Source organism: Cherax quadricarinatus, chromosome 76 (assembly GCF_038502225.1).
Source record: "Cherax quadricarinatus isolate ZL_2023a chromosome 76, ASM3850222v1, whole genome shotgun sequence".
Classification (NCBI taxonomy): Eukaryota; Metazoa; Arthropoda; class Malacostraca; order Decapoda; family Parastacidae; genus Cherax; species Cherax quadricarinatus.
Window position 1 is genome coordinate 7553173 of NC_091367.1, and position 22721 is coordinate 7575893.

Below are 22721 nucleotides of genomic sequence, written 5' to 3' on the forward strand. Positions count from 1 at the left end.
GTACTAGCAGCACCACCTCCACTAGACAACAGTACTAGCACCACCACCTCCACTAGACAACAGTACTAGCACCACCACCTCCACTAGATAACAGTACTAGCAGCACCACCTCCACCAAACAGTACTAGCCGCACCACCTCCACTAGACAACAGTACTAGCAGCACCACCTCCACTAGACAACAGTACTAGCAGCACCACCTCCACCAGACAACAGTACTAGCACCACCTCCACTAGACAACAGTACTAGCACCACCTTCACTAGACAACAGTACTAGCACCACCTCCACTAGACAACAGTACTAGCAGCACCACCTCCACTAGACAACAGTACTAGCACCACCTCCACTAGACAACAGTACTAGCACCACCTCCACTAGACAACAGTACTAGCAGCACCACCACTAGATACAACAGTACTAGCACCACCTCCACTAGACAACAGTACTAGCACCACCTCCACTAGACAACAGTACTAGCAGCACCACCACTAGACAACAGTACTAGCAGCAGCACCACCACTACAGTAGTAGCAGCACCATCACCACTAGACAACAGCACTAGCAGCACCACTACCACTAGACAACAGTACTAGTAGCACCACCACCACTAGACACAACAGTACTAGCAGCACCACCACTAGACACAACAGTACTAGCAGCACCACCACCACTACACAACAGTACTAGCAGCACCACCACCACTAGACAACAGTACTAGCAGCACCACCACCACTAGACATAACAGCACTAGCAGCAGCAGCAACAGACACAGCACCACTACCACTAGACAACAGTACTAGCAGCACCACCACCACTATATATGACAGTACTAGCAGCAGCACCAGCAGACAGCACCATCACCACTAGACAACAGCACTAGCAGCACCACTACCACTAGACAACAGTACTAGTAGCACCACCACCACTAGACACAACAGTACTAGCAGCACCACCACTAGACACAACAGTACTAGCAGCACCACCACCACTACACAACAGTACTAGCAGCACCACCACCACTAGACAACAGTACTAGCAGCACCACCACCACTAGACATAACAGCACTAGCAGCAGCAGCAACAGACACAGCACCACTACCACTAGACAACAGTACTAGCAGCACCACCACCACTATATATGACAGTACTAGCAGCAGCACCAGCAGACAGCACCACCACCACTAGACACAACAGTACTAGCAGCACCACCACCACCACTATATATGACAGTACTAGCAGCATCACCAGGAGACAGCAGCAGCACCACCACCACCAGACACAACAGTACTAGCAGCACCACCACCACTAGACACAACAGTACTAGAAGCACCACCAGCAGACACAGCACGACCACCACTAGACACAACAGTGCTAGTACCACCACCAGCAGACACAGCACGAGCACCACTAGACACAACAGTGCTAGTACCACCACCAGCAGACACAGCACGACCACCACTAGACACAACAGTACTAGCAGCACCACAAACAGACACAGCACCACCACCACTAGACAACAGTACTAGCAGCACCACCAGCAGACACAGCAGCACCACCCCACCACTACTAGACAACAGTAACAGCAGCACCAGGACCACTATCAACAGAAACAGAAAAACCACCACAACCACCTGCAGCAGCAACAGCACCACACCGTCGCCGCCGCCACCACCACCGTCGTCGCTAACACCGCCACCACCGCCTCCGCCGCCACCACCGCCGCTAACACCGCCACCACCACCACAACCAACACCACCGCCACCACCACCTCCGCTACCACCACCACCACCACCGCCACCACCGCCGCCGCTACCACCACCACCGTCGTCGCCACCACCGCTAACACCGCCACCACCACCACAACCAACACCACCGCCACCACCACCTCCGCTACCACCACCACCACCACCACCGCCACCACCGCCGCCGCTACCACCACCACCACCGTCGTCGCCACCACCGCCGCCACCACCGCCGCTAACACCGCCACCACCACCACAACCAACACCACCGCCACCACCACCTCCGCTATTACCACCACCACCACCGCCGCCAACACCACCACCACCACCTCCGCTACCACCACCACCACCACATGATCACAACAGTGTAATACCAGTAATAAGCCAACATTTTCAGGAAGGTTTGGATAAACTTCTGCACTGAAGAAGTCTTTCAAGAATCTCCCTCAACGGAGACATCCTATATAATACTGATCAACACAAACATCCTGTATAATCTTGATCAACAGAAATATCCTGTTTATATAATCTTGATCAACGGAGACATGTTTCACGTGTTAAGACACAGACAGATGTGTCCTGGGATGACAGGAAACTGGTTATGTGTAGATCACTGTTAGACCACAAAGGGATATCCTCAGACTGGCTAGGCTTACGAAGTAGCGTACCACAGGAACTAGTCTGGGGACCGGTTACCTTCTTGAATACAGCATGCCAAGTCGGTCAAACAAGCCAAACTGGGAAACTATTTATATTCATTATTTTTGGTCTTATTTATTTATATATATATACATATATATATATATATATATATATATATATATATATATATATATATATATATATATATATATATATATATATATATATATATATATATATATGTGTGTGTGTGTGTGTGTGTGTGTGTAACAATCACTGTGAAAAAATAGTAAAATTCCAAGCACTTTCGTGATTTTTCACATTATCAAGTAACTATAAAAATTTAAGATTATCAAGAGGGCACTTAAGGACGAAACTGCACCTCGCGGCCACCTCAACAACAATCGACTTCTTATGGTGATGTAGGTAGGCAGTCAAGGATCCTTGAAACACACCTCATATTCGTCATTTCCGTCGTCACTCTTATAAACTGTATGGATGGGACCAACTGATTAAGTTTCTGAAAAGTGTCGAATGGACCCTAGTTGTCGTCCCATATACCGGTCGTTTAAACTGTGTTGTAGTTGGTAAAGCAATAACAATAGTGTGAGGGAGGTAGTGTGGGTGAGGCAGCAACAACAGTGTGAGGGAGGTGGTGTGGGTGAGGCAGCAAGAACAGTGTGAGGGAGGTGATGTGGGTGAGGCAGCAACAACAGTGTGAGGGAGGTGGTGTGGGTGAGGCAGCAAGAACAGTGTGAGGGAGGTGATGTGGGTGAGGCAGCAAGAACAGTGTGAGGGAGGTAGTGTGGGTGAGGCAGCAAGAACAACTGTGAGGGAGGTAGTGAGGGTGAGGCAGCAACAACAACAGTGTGAGGGAGGTGATGTGGGTGAGGCAGCAACAACAGTGTGAGGGAGGTGATGTGGGTGAGGCAGCAAGAACAGTGTGAGGGAGGTGATGTGGGTGAGGCAGCAACAACAGTGTGAGGGAGGTAGTGTGGGTGAGGCAGCAACAACAGTATGAGGGAGGTAATGTGGGTGAGGCAGCAAGAACAGTGTGAGGGAGGTGATGTGGGTGAGGCAGCAAGAACAACTGTGAGGGAGGTAGTGAGGGTGAGGCAGCAACAACAACAGTGTGAGGGAGGTGATGTGGGTGAGGCAGCAACAACAACAGTGTGAGGGAGGTAGTGTGGGTGAGGCAGCAACAACAACAGTGTGAGGGAGGTAGTGTGGGTGAGGCAGCAACAACAACAGTGTGAGGGAGGTAGTGTGGGTGAGGCAGCAACAACAACAGTGTGAGGGAGGTAGTGTGGGTGAGGCAGCAACAACAACAGTGTGAGGGAGGTAGTGTGGGTGAGGCAGCAACAACAACAGTGTGAGGGAGGTAGTGTGGGTGAGGCAGCAACAACAACAGTGTGAGGGAGGTAGTGTGGGTGAGGCAGCAACAACAACAGTGTGAGGGAGGTAGTGTGGGTGAGGCAGCAACAACAACAGTGTGAGGGAGGTAGTGTGGGTAAGGCAGCAACAACAACAGTATGAGGGAGGTGATGTGGGTGATTCAGCAACAACAACAGTGTGAGGGAGGTAGTGTGGGTGAGGCAGCAACAACAGTGTGAGGGAGGTAGTGTGGGTGAGACAGCAACAACAAGGGAGGTAGTGTGGGTGAGGCAGCAACAACAACAGTGTGAGGGAGGTAGTGTGGGTGAGGCAGCAGCAACAACAACAGTGTGAGGGAGGTAGTGAGGGTGAGGCAGCAACAACAACAGTGTGAGGGAGGTAGTGTGGGTGAGGCAGCAACAACAACAGTGTGAGGGAGGTAGTGTGGGTGAGGCAGCAACAACAACAGTGTGAGGGAGGTAGTGTGGGTGAGGCAGCAACAACAACAGTGTGAGGGAGGTAGTGTGGGTGAGGCAGCAACAACAACAGTGTGAGGGAGGTAGTGTGGGTGAGGCAGCAACAACAGTGTGAGGGAGGTAGTGTGGGTGAGGCAGCAACAACAACAGTGTGAGGGAGGTAGTGTGGGTGAGGCAGCAACAACAACAGTGTGAGGGAGGTAGTGTGAGGCAGCAACAACAACAGTGTGAGGGAGGTAGTGTGGGTGAGGCAGCAACAACAGTGTGAGGGAGGTGATGTGGGTGAGGCAGTGTGAGGGAGGTAGTGTGGGTGAGGCAGCAACAACAACAGTGTGAGGGAGGTAGTGAGGGTGAGGCAGCAACAACAACAGTGTGAGGGAGGTAGTGTGGGGCAACAACAACAGTGTGAGGCAGCAACAACAACAGTGTGAGGGAGGTAGTGTGGGTGAGGCAGCAACAACAACAGTGTGAGGGAGGTAGTGTGGGTGAGGCAGCAACAACAACAGTGTGAGGGAGGTAGTGAGGGTGAGGCAGCAACAACAACAGTGTGAGGGAGGTAGTGAGGGTGAGGCAGCAACAACAACAGTGTGAGGGAGGTAGTGTGGGTGAGGCAGCAACAACAACAGTGTGAGGGAGGTAGTGAGGGTGAGGCAGCAACAACAACAGTGTGAGGGAGGTAGTGTGGGTGAGGCAGCAACAACAACAGTGTGAGGGAGGTAGTGTGGGTGAGGCAGCAACAACAGTGTGAGGGAGGTAGTGTGGGTGAGGCAGCAACAACAACAGTGTGAGGGAGGTAGTGTGGGTGAGGCAGCAACAACAACAGTGTGAGGGAGGTAGTGTGGGTGAGGCAGCAACAACAACAGTGTGAGGGAGGTAGTGTGGGTGAGGCAGCAACAACAACAGTGTGAGGGAGGTAGTGTGGGTGAGGCAGCAACAACAACAGTGTGAGGGAGGTAGTGTGGGTGAGGCAGCAACAACAACAGTGTGAGGGAGGTAGTGTGGGTGAGGCAGCAACAACAACAGTGTGAGGGAGGTAGTGTGGGTGAGGCAGCAACAACAACAGTGTGAGGGAGGTGATGTGGGTGAGGCAGCAACAACAACAGTGTGAGGGAGGTAGTGTGGGTGAGGCAGCAACAACAACAGTGTGAGGGAGGTAGTGTGGGTGAGGCAGCAACAACAACAGTGTGAGGGAGGTAGTGTGGGTGAGGCAGCAACAACAACAGTGTGAGGGAGGTGATGTGGGTGAGGCAGCAACAACAACAGTGTGAGGGAGGTGATGTGGGTGAGGCAGCAACAACAACAGTGTGAGGGAGGTAGTGTGGGTGAGGCAGCAACAACAACAGTGTGAGGGAGGTAGTGTGGGTGAGGCAGCAACAACAACAGTGTGAGGGAGGTAGTGTGGGTGAGACAGCAACAACAACAGTGTGAGGGAGGTAGTGTGGGTGTGAGGGAGGTTGTGTGGGTGAGGCAGCAACAACAACAGTGTGAGGGAGGTAGTGTGGGTGAGGCAGCAACAACAACAGTGTGAGGGAGGTAGTGTGAGGCAGCAACAACAACAGTGTGAGGGAGGTAGTGTGGGTGAGGCAGCAACAACAACAGTGTGAGGGAGGTAGTGTGGGTGAGGCAGCAACAACAACAGTGTGAGGGAGGTGATGTGGGTGAGGCAGCAACAACAACAGTGTGAGGGAGGTGATGTGGGTGAGGCAGCAACAACAACAGTGTGAGGGAGGTGATGTGGGTGAGGCAGCAACAACAACAGTGTGAGGGAGGTGATGTGGGTGAGGCAGCAACAACAACAGTGTGAGGGAGGTGATGTGGGTGAGGCAGCAGCAACAACAGTGTGAGGGAGGTGATGTGGGTGAGGCAGGGTGAGCCAAACAGGGCGAGGTTCTCTATGTTTTATCACCACAAGGACTTCCTGGATCACCAGAAAATGCTTTTTAAATACAAGCCCGGCGACCAATCTTCCCTTCTCGCGTGCCCTGACGTACCCCTATCAGGCAATCTTCCCTTCTCGCGTGCCCTGACGTACCCTTACCAAGCAATTTTCCCTTCTCGCGTGCCTTGACGTACCCCTACCAGGCACTCTTCTCTCGTGCCTTGACGTACCCCTACCAGGCACTTTTCTCTCGTGCCTTAACGTACCCCTACCAGGCACTCTTCTCTCGTGCCTTGACGTACCCCTACCAGGCACTTTTCTCTCGTGCCTTGACGTACCCCTACCAGGCACTTTTCTCTCGTGCCTTGACGTACCCCTACCAGGCACTCTTCTCTCGTGCCTTGACGTACCCCTACCAGGCACTCTTCTCTCGTGCCTTGACGTACCCCTACCAGGCACTCTTCTCTCGTGCCTTGACGTACCCCTACCAGGCACTCTTCTCTCGTGCCTTGACGTGCCTTCTTAACATTTAACAGTTAAAATCTTTCTTTTTACATCCCGTGCAGGAAATAAAGAGTTAATTCCAGGTCAGTCTATTATTCTGAACATTACCAACGCTAAACAAGCCGTAGACGGACGTGAACAAGGAAGTAGAATAATACCAGTGACTCTTTAGTACTTCTGAGGGAGTACCTTCAAGTGGTTGCCTGATATTTTCTTGTATTCCTCCAAAGTTGCTCCTGAGGGAGTAAATTCAAGTAGTTGCTTGATATCTTCTTGTCGTTTGTTGTCTTCTCCAAAGTTGCGTAGTAAACAGGTAAATGAAAACTTTAAAACGACGTTTCGCCTGTGTATAAGCTTTTCCCGGTCGTGCTGGCGAAACGTCTGAATATAGCGTCTAATTCCTGTATTTTTGTCTTGCTCGTCTTGGTTCGGAATGATTCCATCCAGGGTATTGTTGAGTTCCTTCTTCACCAAGGACAGTGCCACACAAAGGACAGTGCCACACATTACAGGACAATGCCACACATTAAAGGATAGTACCAAACATTAAAGGATAGTGTCAGACATTTAAGGACAGTGCCAGACATTCAAGAAGAGTGCCACATATTCAAGGATAGTGCCATACATTCAAGGATAGTTCCACACATTCAAGAAGAGTGCCACACATTCAAGGATAGAGCCACACATTCAAGAAGAGTGCCACACATTCAAGGATAGTGCCACATGCGTCACAATTTCTCACCATCATCCACACAACAACACGAAACAAACGAAGCTGTACAATGCAGCCCAAGATGCTTGTGGCACAATAAGGCTTTGTCGAGACAACGTTTCGCAGACGATTCCCCATCTCCTTTGAGCGAAACCTTGTCCCAGTTAAGAGGTGCTCTGCTACACCTGCAACCCTGACTCTCGTACATACTCAAGTCTGTGACGTAAGTAATTTTAGAAAAAGCGACAAGTTGAAGAATGAGACGCTTGTGCAATATTTGAGAATCTTGAATGAGGAAACCTTTCACCAGCCAGTGGCTTCTTCAGTCCAATACAGAGAAAAACGGTGGAAGATGAAGAGGAAAATACGGTAATCAGTCCCTCAGCCTGGAGTCGATGTGTTCAGCCCATCAGTCTTGAGACAAGCTGAACACGGGGAACAAAAATCACAACAGCACAACTGGAACGATTCACAGCCAAACACAAGTGGAAGAGAACACTTCTGACGACATTTCGCTCCGTCTTAGACCATTATCAAGCTGCTGGTAGTAAAATGTGAGAGGAATTATAAAGTCAAAATTGCGACGCATCTTTCGCTGCAAATCAGGCAAACAAACACTGGGTAAAAAGCGACCTTCGCCGTAGACAACACTGCATGCTTTATCATATGTGAATACTTGTTACACTTACAGGATCATATATATTTAGACTTACGACACATAACTGTCACTCGCCAATTTCGTCAACACGATGAATAACAAAAGTGTCTTGAAAGGCCAAACGATCTTGTAGTCTAAAATAGCATATTTCAAGCACAAATTTTGTAAACACGGACAACTTTGGAAAACCAAATTCTTGCATAGTTAATATTGAAAGTTCATATCTAGCAACCCAATCTTACACTCTTCCAAAGCCAAACAATCTTGCATAAACTTCATAGTTATGTTACTTACAGGGTTAAACAACGCTTGGGGAAGGAATAAAGGGGGGGAGGGGGTGATGGGGTATAATTAGGATTGAGCCACAAGGGAAAAATAGTTCTAGGTAACTCTGTAGGTACCGCTTGTAAGTACCGCTTGTACCTCTTGTAGGTACTTCTTCCACTTAAGTGATAACAGATTATGGTGGACACAGTTATGGAACTCATCTTGCTCATCAGTATGAATATGAAAAAAATTGAAGTTACAATACCGTATTTGGAACAACTCACAAATAACCCAGAAAGTAACAATACCATTACTGCAACTCTCACACACACACACACAGTGAAGAGGCGGGGCCAGGAGCTGAGTCTCGACCCCCTGCAACCACAATTAGGTGAGTACACACACACACACACACACACACACACACAATACCATGGCTGGAACAATTCACAAATAACCCACACCTTAGGGAAAAAACTTTTAGACGACCTTTCGATCCGTCCTGAGCCCTTATCAAGTCACAACTGAGCGAGAAAGATCAGAGAAGTCTTACCAGACGGGTCAGGAAGGAGGAGTTAGGAGTGGGTAGTAGTACATGTACATGTGAACTGATCTATGCTGACCTCTGCATCGGTGTTACGTAGTCATACCACGTACACAATTATATTCCTCATTAACCATAATTATTCCATATTAAAATGAACGCAACCCTGATTATATTAACACAGTATACACTGATTCATAATTAATATTTGCGTAAGATAGTACTGAAGATACAGGTGCAAAACAATCTTTAATAATAATAATAATAATAATAATAATAATAATAATAATAATAATCTTTAATTTTAAAATTACTTGATACAACGCATGTGATATCAATAACTTACTATAAGAGAAAGTCCCTGGTTATACCGAACATTTCGGGTAAATTAGGTTAATTTTATCCCCAGGATGCGACCCACCCCAGTCGACTAACATCCAGTTACCTATTTAATGCTAGGTGAACAGGAACAACAGGTGCCTTAAGGAAACATGTCTTAATGTTTCCACCCGCACCGGGGATCGAACCTGCGAGGCATCGTTGTCACGATAAAAAATTGAGCTCTATCTCGTCTTTTTTAATTATTTTTCATATTCTTCATAAAAGTATCCTACAATAATGAAAGTGAATTAAAATTTCTAAAACAAGTTGAATTTTCTATATATTGTGAAGGAAGGTTTGAATTCTAGACACGAAGGTTTAAATTCTACACACGAAGGTTTAAATTCAGGACACGAAGTTTTAAATTCACGACATGAGGGTTTAAATTCAGGACACGAAGGTTTAAATTCAGGACACGAAGGTTTAAATTCAGGACACGAAGGTTTAAATTCAGGACACGAAGATTTAAATTCAGGACACGAAGGTTTAAATTCTAGATACGAAGGTTTAAATTCTAGTTACGAAGGTTTAAATTCTAGTTACGAAGGTTTAAATTCTAGATACGAAGGTTTAAATTCTGGACCCAAGATACACGACACTGACAAGATATGGAATAACACACACACACAAACTGCAATAACTTAACAACATGTTTGTCGACAACGTTTCGGTCCTGTGACCCATCTTGAGTGACCAGGTTCCAAGGACCATCACACTACCAATATAAACACTAACTCTTGAGTCCTTCCTTTTTCTATCCTTATCCACTGATTTAAAAAATATCATCATATGATTAAAAATATCACATTTATTTCCAAAGTTTTATCTCTGTGGATGTAAATAATAACGTCGATTCATCTTGTATTTACAGATGGGGAGGAGTTTCCCAGCGACCTTGACGGCCTGTGAGGCAGCAACACGTGATAAGAGATGAATAACGTGCATGGAAAAGCGTGAGTGATCTGAGTGGGTAAAGACATGTGGTGCATCGCAAGTTGAGTAACCCAATGACGGAAAAAACAGGAAATTCGTTGTGATAAAGTGAGGAGAAGACGACGGGACTTAGTACGGAGCAGGCAGCCGTCCCAGCCAGACCGGCACCCCACACTTGTGCCAGACCGCCCTGTATGTGCGCGTGTGTGGCAGTGTATGTGTGTGGGGGACTAACCACACCCTCATCTCTGTGCCATACGCAGCGACCATCCCGCCACCATGCATCTTCTACTACTGGTGAGTACCACTCCAATCTTTACCCCCAACACTAACAGACTTGTGCCTGCGCTGTGTATGAACATTAACTATCAATGATGAGGGAGGCAGTGACGATCAGGGGTCAAGAGGTCACCCATTTTTCCAGGCAGTCTAATAGGTTTTACGGTGTTCATACACGTGAGACGTGGATTATAATTTCCGTGCATGCAAGATCGTCGTCAATAAACATGTTCTTGAATTACGATCCAGTTATGTTACACACACACACACACACAGTAGTGGAAGCAGGATAAGGCTCTTGGAGCAGGGAGAGAGTGGTCCACTCTCACCTTCGAGAGAGTGCACCTTGTAGGTCCACTCTCTCCTTGCGAAGGGGCGGAACCAGGAGCCTAAGACTCGACCCCTGCAACCACAAATAGGTGAGTACACACACACACACATTTTAGGCAACAAACAACACTAACCTCTAGATCTCTCTCCTCGGTTAACAACGTCGTCTCCTGCAATTTTAGACTCGCATCCATAAGTCGGGTCCGGACCCGTGTCAGAGTTCATAGGTTCGACCCCACAGCGTCTCCTGTACCCAGGCAAGTTACAGTATGCCCTTGTATATACTGAGTTAGGTAATTTTTTTTTTTTGTGTGTGTGTGTATTTCCTGTGAAGGGTTGATGGTGCGGGATGATAACACACATACATACACACCTCCCATCCACTGCACAACTGTTAGCATCACAGCTGAATTTTGACTAAAAAGTCACAATACCGTGATTGAAACAATATACAAATAACCCGCACATAGGAAAGAAAAACTTATAACGACGTTTCGGTCTCACCAGGACCATTAACCAGCCACACGTCCTTTCTTTTCTCTCTCTTACTCCCGTCCCTTCTTTCCTCACGTATATATACTTGGCTCCCTCACCTTAGTGTGTCAGTGTGTGACTAGTTAATGGTCTAAGTCGGACCAAAACATCGTCATAAGTGTCTTTCTCCTGAGTGCGGGTTATTTTTGATAAATGAAGAATTAGTAAGGGTTTAGGAAAGTTTGGTATCAGTGGTATTCAACACCGTAAAGATGATAAATTAGACATGTGCAACATCCGGGTGTCTACCTGTAGACGTTTCGACTATACATGGACATAATATAACTGACTGTACAAATATATACAGGAGACAGTGGAAGACAGGGTAATCAGTCCCTCAGCCTAGGAACAGGTGATGAGAGCCGTAGTCTTGAATCTAAAGCACAGGTAGGTTCGCCAGGACGGGTCCTGGCCCGGGTATTGTCCATGCTTTGACCCAGCAAGCACAGGCAGGAAAATGGTGCTTCTGTATTAAAGTCAATGAGATGCATTATACGAAGGTACTGTCACTAGTAGGTGGGATTTCCCAGTGGAAGTAGGTCATGTCCAAGAGTTGAATCAGGAGTTAGCAAGTAGGTTGTGGTGACGTTCTCTGTACCACTGTGCGCTCCAAAACATACCAAATGTTTATTTGCATACTATCCATCATCATTATTATTTACGCAGTTGCTTGGAGTTTTACGACTCACTCGCCATGGGTTCAAACCCCACCCGTTCCGTGGTTTGATGATTATAATTATTGTTTTCATTATTTTATGCTTCAAGTCTTTTCCTGCTATTTAGAGAGAGACGGAGGACTTAGATCCGCTGGCTATGGCGGAATCGACAGCAGTGTTAGATGCCTCCGTAATAATATTACAAACCATCTCCTTGACACAACGCTGGTTTTTAAAAAGAGTAAAGAAGCAAAGTTGATATTAAGAGATAATGTTGATCTCTGAAGTGGAGGCACTGACCTACCTCTCTCTCTCTCTCTCTCTCTCTCTGCCTTCATAACGATCTCTGTAGTGGAGGCACTGACCTACCTCTCTCTCTCTCTGCCTTCATGTTGACCTCTGTAGTGGAGGCACTGATCTACCTCTCTCTCTCTCTCTCTGCCTTCATGTTGACCTCTGTAGTGGAGGCACTGATCTACCTCTCTCTCTGCCTTCATGTTGACCTCTGTAGTGGAGGCACTGATCTACCTCTCTCTCTCTCTCTCTCTCTCTGCCTTCATGTTAATCTCTGTAGTGGAGGCACTGACCTAACTCTCTCTCTCTCTCTCTCTGCCTTCATGTTAATCTCTGTAGTGGAGGCACTGACCTACCTCTCTCTCTGCCTTCATGTTGACGTCTGTAGTGGAGGCACTGACCTACCTCTCTCTCTCTCTCTCTGCCTTCATGTTAATCTCTGTAGTGGAGGCACTGACCTACCTCTCTCTCTCTGCCTTCATGTTGACCTCTGTAGTGGAGGCACTGACCTACCTCTCTCTCTCTGCCTTCATGTTGACCTCTGTAGTGGAGGCACTGACCTAACTCTCTCTCTGCCTTCATGTTAATCTCTGTAGTGGAGGCACTGACCTACCTCTCTCTCTCTCTCTCTCTGCATTCATAATGATCTCTGTAGTGGAGGCACTGACCTACCTCTCTCTCTCTCTCTCTCTCTCTCTGCCTTCATAATGATCTCTGTAGTGGAGGCACTGACCTAACTCTCTCTCTCTCTCTCTCTGCCTTCATGTTAATCTCTGTAGTGGAGGCACTGACCTACCTCTCTCTCTCTGCCTTCATAATAATCTCTGTAGTGGAGGCACTGACCTACCTCTCTCTCTCTCTTTCTGCCTTCATAATGATCTCTGTAGTGGAGGCACTGACCTACCTCTCTCTCTCTCTCTCTCTCTCTCTCTCTCTCTCTGCCTTCATAATGATCTCTGTAGTGGAGGCACTGACCTACCTCTCTCTCTCTCTCTGCCTTCATAATGATCTCTGTAGTGGAGGCACTGACCTACCTCTCTCTCTCTCTGCCTTCATAATGATCTCTGTAGTGGAGGCACTGACCTATCTCTCTCTCTCTCTCTCTCTCTCTCTCTCTGCCTTCATAATGATCTCTGTAGTGGAGGCACTGACCTATCTCTCTCTCTCTCTCTCTCTCTGCCTTCATAATGATCTCTGTAGTGCAGGCACTGACCTACCTCTCTCTCTGCCTTCATAATGATCTCTGTAGTGGAGGCACTGACCTACCTCTCTCTCTCTCTCTGCCTTCATAATGATCTCTGTAGTGGAGGCACTGACCTATCTCTCTCTCTCTCTCTCTCTCTCTCTCTCTCTCTGCCTTCATAATGATCTCTGTAGTGGAGGCACTGACCTACCTCTCTCTCTGCCTTCATAATGATCTCTGTAGTGGAGGCACTGACCTACCTCTCTCTCTCTCTCTCTCTCTGCCTTCATAATGATCTCTGTAGTGGAGGCACTGACCTATCTCTCTCTCTCTCTCTCTCTCTGCCTTCATAATGATCTCTGTAGTGGAGGCACTGACCTATCTCTCTCTCTCTCTCTTTCTGCCTTCATAATGATCTCTGTAGTGGAGGCACTGACCTATCTCTCTCTCTCTCTCTCTGCCTTCATAATGATCTCTGTAGTGGAGGCACTGACCTACCTCTCTCTCTCTCTCTGCCTTCATAATGATCTCTGTAGTGGAGGCACTGACCTCTCTCTCTCTCTCTCTCTCTCTCTGCCTTCATAATGATCTCTGTAGTGGAGGCACTGACCTACCTACCTCTCTCTCTCTCTCTCTCTGCCTTCATAATGATCTCTGTAGTGGAGGCACTGACCTACCTCTCTCTCTCTCTCTCTCTCTGCCTTCATAAGGATCTCTGTAGTGGAGGCACTGACCTATCTCTCTCTCTCTCTCTCTGCCTTCATAATGATCTCTGTAGTGGAGGCACTGACCTACCTCTCTCTCTCTCTCTGCCTTCATAATGATCTCTGTAGTGGAGGCACTGACCTACCTCTCTCTCTCTCTGCCTTCATAATGATCTCTGTAGTGGAGGCACTGACCTACCTCTCTCTCTCTCTGCCTTCATAATGATCTCTGTAGTGGAGGCACTGACCTACCTCTCTCTCTCTCTCTCTCTCTGCCTTCATAATAATCTCTGTAGTGGAGGCACTGACCTACCTCTCTCTCTCTCTCTCTCTGCCTTCATAAGGATCTCTGTAGTGGAGGCACTGACCTACCTCTCTCTCTCTCTCTCTCTGCCTTCATAATGATCTCTGTAGTGGAGGCACTGACCTACCTCTCTCTCTGCCTTCATAATGATCTCTGTAGTGGAGGCACTGACCTACCTCTCTCTCTCTCTCTCTCTCTCTGCCTTCATAATGATCTCTGTAGTGGAGGCACTGACCTATCTCTCTCTCTCTCTCTCTCTGCCTTCATAATGATCTCTGTAGTGGAGGCACTGACCTATCTCTCTCTCTCTCTCTTTCTGCCTTCATAATGATCTCTGTAGTGGAGGCACTGACCTATCTCTCTCTCTCTCTCTCTCTCTCTCTGCCTTCATAATGATCTCTGTAGTGGAGGCACTGACCTACCTCTCTCTCTCTCTCTGCCTTCATAATGATCTCTGTAGTGGAGGCACTGACCTCTCTCTCTCTCTCTCTCTCTGCCTTCATAATGATCTCTGTAGTGGAGGCACTGACCTACCTACCTCTCTCTCTCTCTCTCTCTGCCTTCATAATGATCTCTGTAGTGGAGGCACTGACCTACCTCTCTCTCTCTCTCTCTCTCTGCCTTCATAAGGATCTCTGTAGTGGAGGCACTGACCTATCTCTCTCTCTCTCTCTGCCTTCATAATGATCTCTGTAGTGGAGGCACTGACCTACCTCTCTCTCTCTCTCTCTCTCTCTCTCTGCCTTCATAATGATCTCTGTAGTGGAGGCACTGACCTACCTCTCTCTCTCTCTCTCTCTGCCTTCATAATGATCTCTGTAGTGGAGGCACTGACCTACCTCTCTCTCTCTCTCTCTCTCTCTGCCTTCATAATGATCTCTGTAGTGGAGGCACTGACCTACCTCTCTCTCTCTCTCTCTCTCTCTCTCTCTCTCTGCCTTCATAATGATCTCTGTAGTGGAGGCACTGACCTACCTCTCTCTCTCTCTCTCTCTCTCTCTCTCTCTGCCTTCATAATGATCTCTGTATTGGAGGCACTGACCTACCTCTCTCTCTCTCTCTCTCTGCCTTCATAATGATCTCTGTAGTGGAGGCACTGACCTACCTCTCTCTCTCTCTCTCTCTCTCTCTCTCTCTCTGCCTTCATAATGATCTCTGTAGTGGAGGCACTGACCTACCTCTCTCTCTCTCTCTCTCTCTCTCTCTCTCTGCCTTCATAATGATCTCTGTATTGGAGGCACTGACCTACCTCTCTCTCTCTCTCTCTCTCTGCCTTCATAAGGATCTCTGTAGTGGAGGCACTGACCTATCTCTCTCTCTCTCTCTGCCTTCATAATGATCTCTGTAGTGGAGGCACTGACCTACCTCTCTCTCTCTCTCTCTCTCTCTCTGCCTTCATAATGATCTCTGTAGTGGAGGCACTGACCTACCTCTCTCTCTCTCTGCCTTCATAATGATCTCTGTAGTGAAGGCACTGACCTACCTCTCTCTCTCTCTCTCTCTCTCTGCCTTCATAATGATCTCTGTAGTGGAGGCACTGACCTACCTCTCTCTCTCTCTCTCTCTCTCTGCCTTCATAATGATCTCTGTAGTGGAGGCACTGACCTACCTCTCTCTCTCTCTCTCTCTGCCTTCATAAGGATCTCTGTAGTGGAGGCACTGACCTACCTCTCTCTCTCTCTCTCTCTCTGCCTTCATAATAATCTCTGTAGTGGAGGCACTGACCTACCTCTCTCTCTCTCTCTCTCTGCCTTCATAAGGATCTCTGTAGTGGAGGCACTGACCTACCTCTCTCTCTCTCTCTCTCTCTGCCTTCATAATGATCTCTGTAGTGGAGGCACTGACCTACCTCTCTCTCTCTCTCTCTCTCTCTGCCTTCATAATAATCTCTGTAGTGGAGGCACTGACCTACCTCTCTCTCTCTCTCTCTCTCTGCCTTCATAATAATCTCTGTAGTGGAGGCACTGACCTACCTCTCTCTGCCTTCACAATGATCTCTGTAGTGGAGGCACTGACCTACCTCTCTCTCTCTCTCTCTCTCTCTCTGCCTTCATAATAATCTCTGTAGTGGAGGCACTGACCTACCTCTCTCTCTCTCTCTCTCTCTGCCTTCATAATAATCTCTGTAGTGGAGGCACTGACCTACCTCTCTCTGCCTTCACAATGATCTCTGTAGTGGAGGCACTGACCTACCTCTCTCTCTCTCTCTCTCTCTCTCTGCCTTCATAATAATCTCTGTAGTGGAGGCACTGACCTACCTCTCTCTCTCTCTCTGCCTTCATAATAATCTCTGTAGTGGAGGCACTGACCTACCTCTCTCTGCCTTCACAATGATCTCTGTAGTGGAGGCACTGACCTACCTCTCTCTGCCTTCACAATGATCTCTGTAGTGGAGGCACTGACCTACCTCTCTCTGCCTTCATAATAATCTCTGTAGTGGAGGCACTGACCTACCTCTCTCTGCCTTCATAATAATCTCTGTAGTGGAGGCACTGACCTACCTCTCTCTGCCTTCATAATAATCTCTGTAGTGGAGGCACTGACCTACCTCTCTCTGCCTTCATGCTGGTCATGAAAGGTTCTTCATCGAAAAAAGAGGCTTCTGCTTTCTTCCCCTTCCTCGGATCAAACCTGCTTATCTCTCATTCCCTACACGACGCTCACTACAGGCTCACGACTCACTACTTTCATCACTATAGCCTGCTACTTGCATCACTATAGCCTGCTACTTTCATCACTACAGCCTGCTACTTTCATCACTACAGCCTGCTACTTTCATCACTACAGCCTGCTACTTTCATCACTACAGCCTGCTACTTTCATCACTACAGCCTGCTACTTTCATCACTACAGCCTGCTACTTTCATCACTACAGCCTGCTACTTTCATCACTACTTTCATCACTACAGCCTGCTACTTTCATCACTACAGCCTGCTACTTTCATCACTACAGCCTGCTACTTTCATCACTAAATACTATTACTTACATTAATAACTTTCAACTTCAACACATAATGGAGTATTTGTATATAAACTTCAAATTAGGACATAAGGACGACACATGATTGCACAATAAATAGCCACGTAGTGATGTGCTGCATAACATCCTTACTCTCGCATTCTGACACGCATGTCGTAACACTCGCATGTCCCGACACTCGCATGTCCCGTCACCCGCATGTCTTCAGTATGACACGCAGTGCGCCTCTCCATATAGGGGAGGGTGGTGATGCTTGCTGATCTTATTTACACAGTCCAAGACGAGATCCCATCTCAAACGATCCGTGTTATGAAAGATTCCGATCTCTCTCTCTCTCTCTCTCTCTCTCTCGTATATTCCTACAAATACACCACACCCTGGACAGAGCAAGATAGAGCCACTAACGAAAGCTCTCTTTACGTTTCGCTCACAAGAGCGCATCATCTGCCTCTACCTGAGAGCCTCTCCACGCAAGATCCGTGTCAACAATGCAAGTTCGTCTTCCCTTTCCAGGTTACCCGGGACACTGGTGGTGCTGGTGGGTGGGTCGGTGGTGGTGTGCTGGCCAGCCAGTGTTGTGCTCACCTGGCTGTCTCTAGGGGTTCAGCCGCCGTGGTTAAGGAAACAGCCTTAATAATAATAATAATCTTTATTTCTACCTGACATGATACAACTTATACAGACCATAGCTGACGTTAATGGCATACTATATGGAAAGCCCTTTGTTATGCATAGCATCTCAGGCAACTTAGGTTAATTTTGTCCCCAGGATGCGACTCACACCAGTCGGCTAACTCCCAGGTACCTACTTCCTGCTAGGTGAACAGGGACAGCAGGCGTCTTAAGGAAACACCCAATGTTTCCACCCGTACCGGGGGTCTAACCTTGATTTGTATTCCCTGGAACGCAGGCGCGAAAGATACATGAGAATTATACTTGGAAAATCCTAGAGGAATTGGTACCAAACTTGCACACGAAAATCACTTCCTATGCAAGGAAAAGACTCGGTAGGAGATGCAACATTCCCCAATGAAAAGCAGGGGTGCCACGAGTACACTGAAAGACAACACAATAAGTGTCAGGGGCCCAAGACTGTTCAACTGCCGCCCAGTATACATAAGGGGGATTACCAAGAGACCCCTGACTGTCTTCAAGAAGGCGCTGGACAGGCACCTAAAGTCAGTACCTAACCATCCGGGCTGTGGTTCGTAAGTCAGTTTGCGTGTGGCCAGCAGTAACAGCCTGATTGATCAGACCCTGATCAACCACGAAGCCTGGTCTCAGACCGGGACGCGGGGGCATTGACCCCCGAAACCCTCTCCAGGTACACTCCAGGTATGGACACTCAATATATGAGCTGCCGAGCTACGGAACCAAACCACTCAAGATTCCTTCCTGTGTTTGAAGAACTATGGGTTGCCAGTAGTCGGTGGGTCTTGAAAATACTCCTGTTTTAGCTTGAAAGCAACGAAGACCTTTCTTTGATGTGCCAGCTTTGTAGATGCAGCCTGTAACTTTGATGTGCCAGCTTTGTAGATGCAGCCTGTAACTTTGATGTGCCAGCTTTGTAGATGCAGCCTGTAACTTTGATGTGCCAGCTTTGTAGATGCAGCCTGTAACTTTGATGTGCCAGCTTTGTAGATGCAGCCTGTAACTTTGATGTGCCAGCTTTGTAGATGCAGCCTGTAACTTTGATGTGCCAGCTTTGTAGATGCAGCCTGTAACTTTGATGTGCCAGCTTTGTAGATGCAGCCTGTAACTTTGATGTGCCAGCTTTGTAGATGCAGCCTGTAACTTTGATGTGCCAGCTTTGTAGATGCAGCCTGTAACTTTGATGTGCCAGCTTTGTAGATGCAGCCTGTAACTTTGATGTGCCAGCTTTGTAGATGCAGCCTGTAACTCTGATGTGCCAGCTTTGTAGATGCAGCCTGTAACTTTGATGTGCCAGCTTTGTAGATGCAGCCTGTAACTTTGAGTGCGCCCAGTGTGAGAGGCTGTGCCTACCAGCCACCGTTATGGCACTAACAGTACGTGTATGGTTATAATTACGACCATAAGTTTTAAAGACGTAGACCGGTAAGTCAGTGGAAGGCCTCGGTCAGATGACCAAAAGCTCCAACGGCGGGTCATCATCTAAGACCCGCGTCAGGAAACATGCTGTTACCTGACGAACCTGAACTGACCTGAGCCACAGACACCCTGGTGAGTAAAGGAATCATATTTCCTTATTCTTATAATCTCACGTTCTTATCCTGGATTATTAATTTCCAGGGTTAATAATGCGAATATAATCTCTCTATTCAATATACTTAAGCGTCTGTCAGGAAAATCCCAGATCAAAGGTCTCACTCCTGGATTTCTCATGAAGATGATTCCACAATCTTTTTATTTTTACAAATCAATACACATTTTGATGTAAACGAGACACTTGTTAAACATTTGGGGATCTTCATTTCGTCATTAAGGTTTCCAAATGTTCAACAGGTAATAAAAGTTGCCAAATGTTGCACAAAAATTTACAAATGTTGCACAAGTAATAAAGGTTCCCAAATATTGCACAAGTGTCTCACTGTGCAACACAGATTTTTGCTTTACTTCAGATTCAGTCATTTTTTCCCCTGGTTCTCTCCAACCTTCCCTCAGACTCGCACATTTTTACTGTCACTCTCTTTATCTTTCTTACTGTTGGTGCCTCTTTCTGCCCTATCCTGGTACCCCACACATTTTTAGGTTAGGTTAGGTAAGGTTCGTCAGGAAACAGGACAAATGTTTCCTGACGCGGGTCTTAGTCAGATGATGACCCGCCTTTGGAGCTTTTGGTCATCTGACCGAGGCCTTCCGCTGGCTTACCGGTCCACCCCTTTAAAAATTATGGTCATTTATAACCAATGTTACCTTTATTCACATTTTTAGTTACCTTGTTTATCTATCCCTTCCTCCCAGACACTATCCCTCCTGTCATCCCCTCCCCACCTTCCTCTCCCTCCCACTCACCCTCCCTCTCTGTCACACTGACTCTCTCTCCATCTTCCAGAGCCATCCCTCCTATCCCTGACCTTCTACTATCCCTTAAATCTTCCCTCCTATCCCTCACCCTCTTACTATCCCTGACATCATCATCCCTCCTATCCCTGACATCATCATCCCTTCTATCCCTGACATCATCCCTATCCCTATCATCCCTACTTGCTAGTCCCATCACCAGTGTTGCAGGGGCCTTGCTAGTCCCACCACCAGTGTTGCAGGGGTCTCACTAGTCCCACCACCAGTGTTGCAGGGGGTCTTGCTAGTCCTACCAGCAGTGTTTCAGGGGGGTCTTGCTAGTCCCACCACCAGTGTTGCAGGGGTCTTACTAGTCCCACCACCAGTGTTGCAGGGGGTCTTGCTAGTCCCACCACCAGTGTTGCAGGGGTCTTACTAGTCCCACCACCAGTGTTGCAGGGGGTCTTGCTAGTCCCACCACCAGTTTTGCAGGGGTCTTACTAGTCCCACCACCAGTGTTGCAGGGGGTCTTGCTATTCCTACCAGCAGTGTTTCAGGGGTCTTGCTAGTCCTACCAGCACTGTTGCAGGGGTCTTGTCACCACCACCAGTGTTGCAGGGGTCTTGCTAGTCCCACCACCAGTATTGCAGGGGTCTTGCTAGTCCCACCACCAGTATTGCAGGGGTCTTGCTAGTCCCACCAGCAGTGTTGCAGGGGTCTTGCTAGTCCCACCACCAGTATTGCAGGGGTCTTGCTAGTCCCACCAGCAGTGTTGCAGGGGCCTTGCTAGTCCCACCAGCAGTGTTGCAAGGGGTCTTGCTAGTCCCACCAGCAGTGTTGCAGGGGTCTTGCTAGTCCCACCAGCAGTGTTGCAGGGGCCTTGCTAGTCCCACCAGCAGTGTTGCAGGGGGTCTTGCTAGTCCCACCAGCAGTGTTGCAGGGGTCTTGCTAGCCCCACCAGCAGTGTTGCAGGGGTCTTGCTAGTCCCACCACCAGTATTGCAGGGATCTTGCTAGTCCCACCAGCAGTGTTGCAGGGGTCTTGCTAGTCTCACCAGCAGTGTTGCAGGGGCCTTGCTAGTCCCACCAGCAGTGTTGCAGGGGGTCTTGCTAGTCCCACCACCAGTGTTGCAGGGATCTTGCTAGTCCCACCACCAGTATTGCAGGGATCTTGCTAGTCCCACCACCAGTATTGCAGGGATCTTGCTAGTCCCACCAGCAGTGTTGCAGGGGTCTTGCCAATACCACCACCAGGGTTACTGGGGTCTCGCCAGGACCACCACCAGGGTTACTGGGGTCTCGCCAGTACCACCACCAGGGTTACTGGGGTCTCGCCAGTACCACCACCAGGGTTAGTGGGGTCTCGCCAGGACCACCACCAGGGTTACTGGGGTCTCGCCAGGACCACCACCAGGGTTACTGGGGTCTCGCCAGGACCACCATCAGGGTTACTGGGGTCTCGCCAGTACCACCACCAGGGTTACTGGGGTCTCGCCAGTACCACCACCAGGGTTACTGGGGTCTTGCCAGGACCACCACCAGGGTTACTGGGGTCTCGCCAGTACCACCACCAGGGTTACTGGGGTCTCGCCAGTACCACCACCAGGGTTACTGGGGTCTCGCCAGTACCACCACCAGGGTTACTGGGGTCTCGCCAGTACCACCACCAGGGTTACTGGGGTCTCGCCAGTACCATCACCAGGGTTACTGAGGTCTCGCCAGTATCACCACCAGGGTTACTGGGGTCTCGCCAGTACCACCACCAGGGTTACTGGGATCCCGCCAGTACCATCACCAGGGTTACTGAGGTCTCGCCAGTACCACCACCAGGGTTACTGGGGTCTTGCCAGGACCACCACCAGGGTTACTGGGGTCTCGCCAGTACCACCACCAGGGTTACTTGGGTCTCGCCAGTACCACCACCAAGATTACTGGGGTCTCGCCAGTACCATCACCAGGGTTACTGGGGTCTCGCCAGTACCACCACCAGGGTTACTGGGGTCTCGCCAGTACCATCACCAGGGTTACTGGGGTCTTGCCAGGACCACCACCAGGGTTACTGGGGTCTCGCCAGGACCACCACCAGGGTTACTGGGGTCTTGCCAGGACCACCACCAGGGTTACTGGGGTCTTGCCAGGACCACCACCAGGGTTGCTGGGGTCTTGCCAGGACCACCACCAGGGTTACTGGGGTCTTGCCAGGACCATCACCAGGGTTACTGGGGTCTCGCCAGTACCATCACCAGGGTTACTGGGGTCTTGCCAGGACCATCACCAGGGTTACTGGGGTCTCGCCAGTACCACCACCAGGGTTACTGGGGTCTTGCCAGGACCACCACCAGGGTTACTGGGGTCTCGCCAGT

The 22721-nt window shown here is 48.7% G+C and overlaps 1 protein-coding gene across 5 annotated transcripts in view; it reads left to right on the plus strand.

Moving 5' to 3' along the window:
- LOC128703556 (uncharacterized) overlaps nt 1-22721 on the plus strand; it is a 275977-nt gene that overhangs the window by 129703 nt on the left and 123553 nt on the right. For all 5 annotated transcript variants that reach the window (XM_070101233.1, XM_070101237.1, XM_070101235.1 and 2 more), the window contains one exon: nt 10052-10410. In XM_070101233.1, coding sequence (XP_069957334.1) covers nt 10393-10410 — 18 coding nt within the window. In that variant the 5' untranslated portion in view covers nt 10052-10392. The remainder of the gene's footprint in view (nt 1-10051; nt 10411-22721) is intronic.